This window comes from Eimeria tenella, genomic scaffold (genome assembly GCF_000499545.2).
Source record: "Eimeria tenella Houghton genomic scaffold, Eth_scaff90, whole genome shotgun sequence".
NCBI classification, from domain to species: domain Eukaryota; phylum Apicomplexa; class Conoidasida; order Eucoccidiorida; family Eimeriidae; genus Eimeria; species Eimeria tenella.
In genome coordinates, this window is record NW_013543466.1 from 151,031 (window position 1) to 153,513 (window position 2,483).

Consider the following 2,483-nt stretch of genomic DNA (forward strand, 5'->3'; position numbering starts at 1 on the left):
TCGGACCTCCCGACTGGCCACAAGCACATTTTCAAGGCTTGCCCCAACGCGTTCGCTGCTCCGTACCCTCCGGGGGGCCCCCGGGGGGCCCCCGGGGGCCCCCCGGGGGCCCCCCGAAGGGTACGAAGCAGCAAACGCGTTGCGGCAACCCTTGAAAATGTCCTTTTGGCCAGTCTGGAGGTCCCAGCGGAGAATGCAGCAGTCCTTGCCTCCGGTGTATGCACACCTGGGGGGCCCCCCCAGGCCCGGCAAAGCCACTGATGTCACTGGCAGTTTATGTCCTTTGAAAAATCCCAAGTCCCGCAGACACAGCCCCTGGGCCACGCAGCGAAATGAGGCCTGCATGCGCGCACACATCCTAAACCCTAAACCCTAAACCCTAGGCCCTAAACCCTAAACCCTAAACCCTAAACCCGAAATCCTAAATCCTAGAGGTTGAAGGGTGATCAGAAGAAGGTTGGAACAAAAGGGAAAGATATGGAAGAAGGGAAAGAAGAGAGAAATGCAAAAGGTGAAATTAAGTGCAGAAAATAAAATCAAGTGGAGCAAAAGAAGACCACAATGGAAAAAGAAAAAGAATAAAAAAGAATCTGAGACTAAGATTTACACAAAAACAAAAGACAAAAAAACCGAAAAAGCAAACAGGCCAGAGAAGCAGCAAAAGAGAAAAACTTCGCTGCCAGCAGCAGCAGCTCGCACCTTTTGCTGCTGCTTGCGGCTCTTGAGGGTCTCCACCAACTTCTCCTTTTCTGTCTCCGAATCAAAAAGGTCTTCTTCTTCTGAGTCTTCGGGGGGCCCCCGGGGCCCCTCGCTCTCGCTGCTGCTGCTGCTGCTGCTGGCAGAGCCAAAGGCCGGGTCTGCTTCAAGTCCCTGGGACTCCGTCGAAAATCCCGCAAAGTCCTTTTCCCGCGGCTGCCCAGCAGCAGCACCAGCAGCAGCAGCAGCAGACAGCTCCCGCAGATACGCCCGAGCCACCCGCAGCCGCGCCTCGTCCGCTGTTTCCCCTGCTGCTGCACCTGCATGCGCAACACGCAGAAGAAGACCCCGGGTTCGCGCGTCTGCTGCGCCTCCACGCGCTGCTGCTGCTGCTGCTGCTGCAGCAGAAACGTGCGAAGCGGAAACTCGAGAAAACGCCGCTTCATGCACGGGGGATGACACGAAAGATAGGCACAGAGCGGCAAGGAGACGCTTTTGTACGCAGCAACTCAAGAAGTGCACGGAAACTCGCACAACACTCCCGCGCAGTTGCTGCAGCAGCAGCTGCTGCTGCAGCTGCTGCTGCAGTTGCAGCAGCGCAAGATTCAGCTTTTGGCCGCGGCGGCGACCGCGGGGCCGCCGCGGGGCGACGGGCCCGTTGCTGCTGCTGATCTGCAGCTCTCACCGTCTTCAGACTCGCTGTCAGTCTGAGGGGGGCTTTCCACGCCAGAGGCAGAGTCCGATTCAATATTTTCGTCTTCGAATCGCGGGCGCTTGCGGGCGGCGGCGGGGGGGCCGCTGGGATCTTCGCCGCGGCCATCAGCGCCCCCGCGGCTTCTCTTTGCTGCAGATGAAGATGAAGAATGCAAAAAGCGAGAAGATCGCCGGGTGTCGGGCCCGGCGGGCCGCAGCCGCCGTCTGGTGTTCATGTTGGCTGCGGCGGTCGATTCAGATTCTGCTGCGGCTGTCTGTCAGTCGCGCGGACTCCCCTTCTGCGCGATGCATTTATTCACTTTTCATTTCAAAATCCAAAAATAAAACTTATTTCACTGGGGGGTTATCCGCAAGGGCTTCTCGCGGGCTGCTGGCTCTCGATTTCGCCGCTGGCTCCCTTGCAAACGCGCATGCAGAGCTTCCTGCGGCTTAAACTCAATCCATCTGCTGCTCCCCCGCATTTTATGTTTTGCAATTCATTTAATTTAGGTCATTTTCACTGTGTTTGCACACAGCAGCATCGCAATTGCCGGGAGTTTCCTCCTCAGGTGCCGCCCCACAGGCGGACGTTCCCGGAGTCTTTAGGCTTTCTCACCGAACCACCGCTTAAAAGCAGCATTAAATGCATGCAGAGCTGCATTCTATAATGCTGGACTATAGAGAAAGCTTCTACATAAACGCAGAGCAGGACTTTTCGAACTGCGCAGACGTTAGTACTGCAAACAATTAAGTTGATTTCAAAAGGCACAAACTGCGTGCTGTGCAGCAAAGTATACTGAACTTGAAAGCTGTGCTGCGCTCTATAGCCTTCTTTGTGGCTTTGAGCTGCGATATAAATTCCGAAGACTTGCCTTTAACCTGGTGGGCCCTAGCATGGCCTCTTATACTTTTTTGTTGTACAATGGCAGTAAACTTCGCCACCAGAACCTACATATCGGCGCTTCATGTTGTCCAAAGTACGCAGTTGCTGCTGCAGATGCCCCGCATCATTTTAAAGTTTCCCAAAAGGACTTAAAGTAGATCTGCTCCAAAGGCCAATGATGTCCATGAATTGTTCTGTAAACATTTACTTT

The 2,483-nt window shown here is 54.9% G+C and overlaps 1 protein-coding gene across 1 annotated transcript in view; it reads right to left on the reverse strand.

The window, feature by feature from the left end:
• ETH_00002315 (U3 small nucleolar ribonucleoprotein complex-associated protein, putative) overlaps nt 1–1,625 on the reverse strand; it is a gene marked incomplete at both ends in the record, with an annotated part of 4,149 nt that extends 2,524 nt beyond the window's left edge. The window contains 3 exons of the mRNA XM_013378625.1: nt 137–339; nt 700–1,016; nt 1,382–1,625. Of these exons, the coding sequence (XP_013234079.1) occupies nt 137–339; nt 700–1,016; nt 1,382–1,625 (764 nt within the window). The remainder of the gene's footprint in view (nt 1–136; nt 340–699; nt 1,017–1,381) is intronic.
• Between the last annotated feature and the right edge of the window lie 858 nt (nt 1,626–2,483).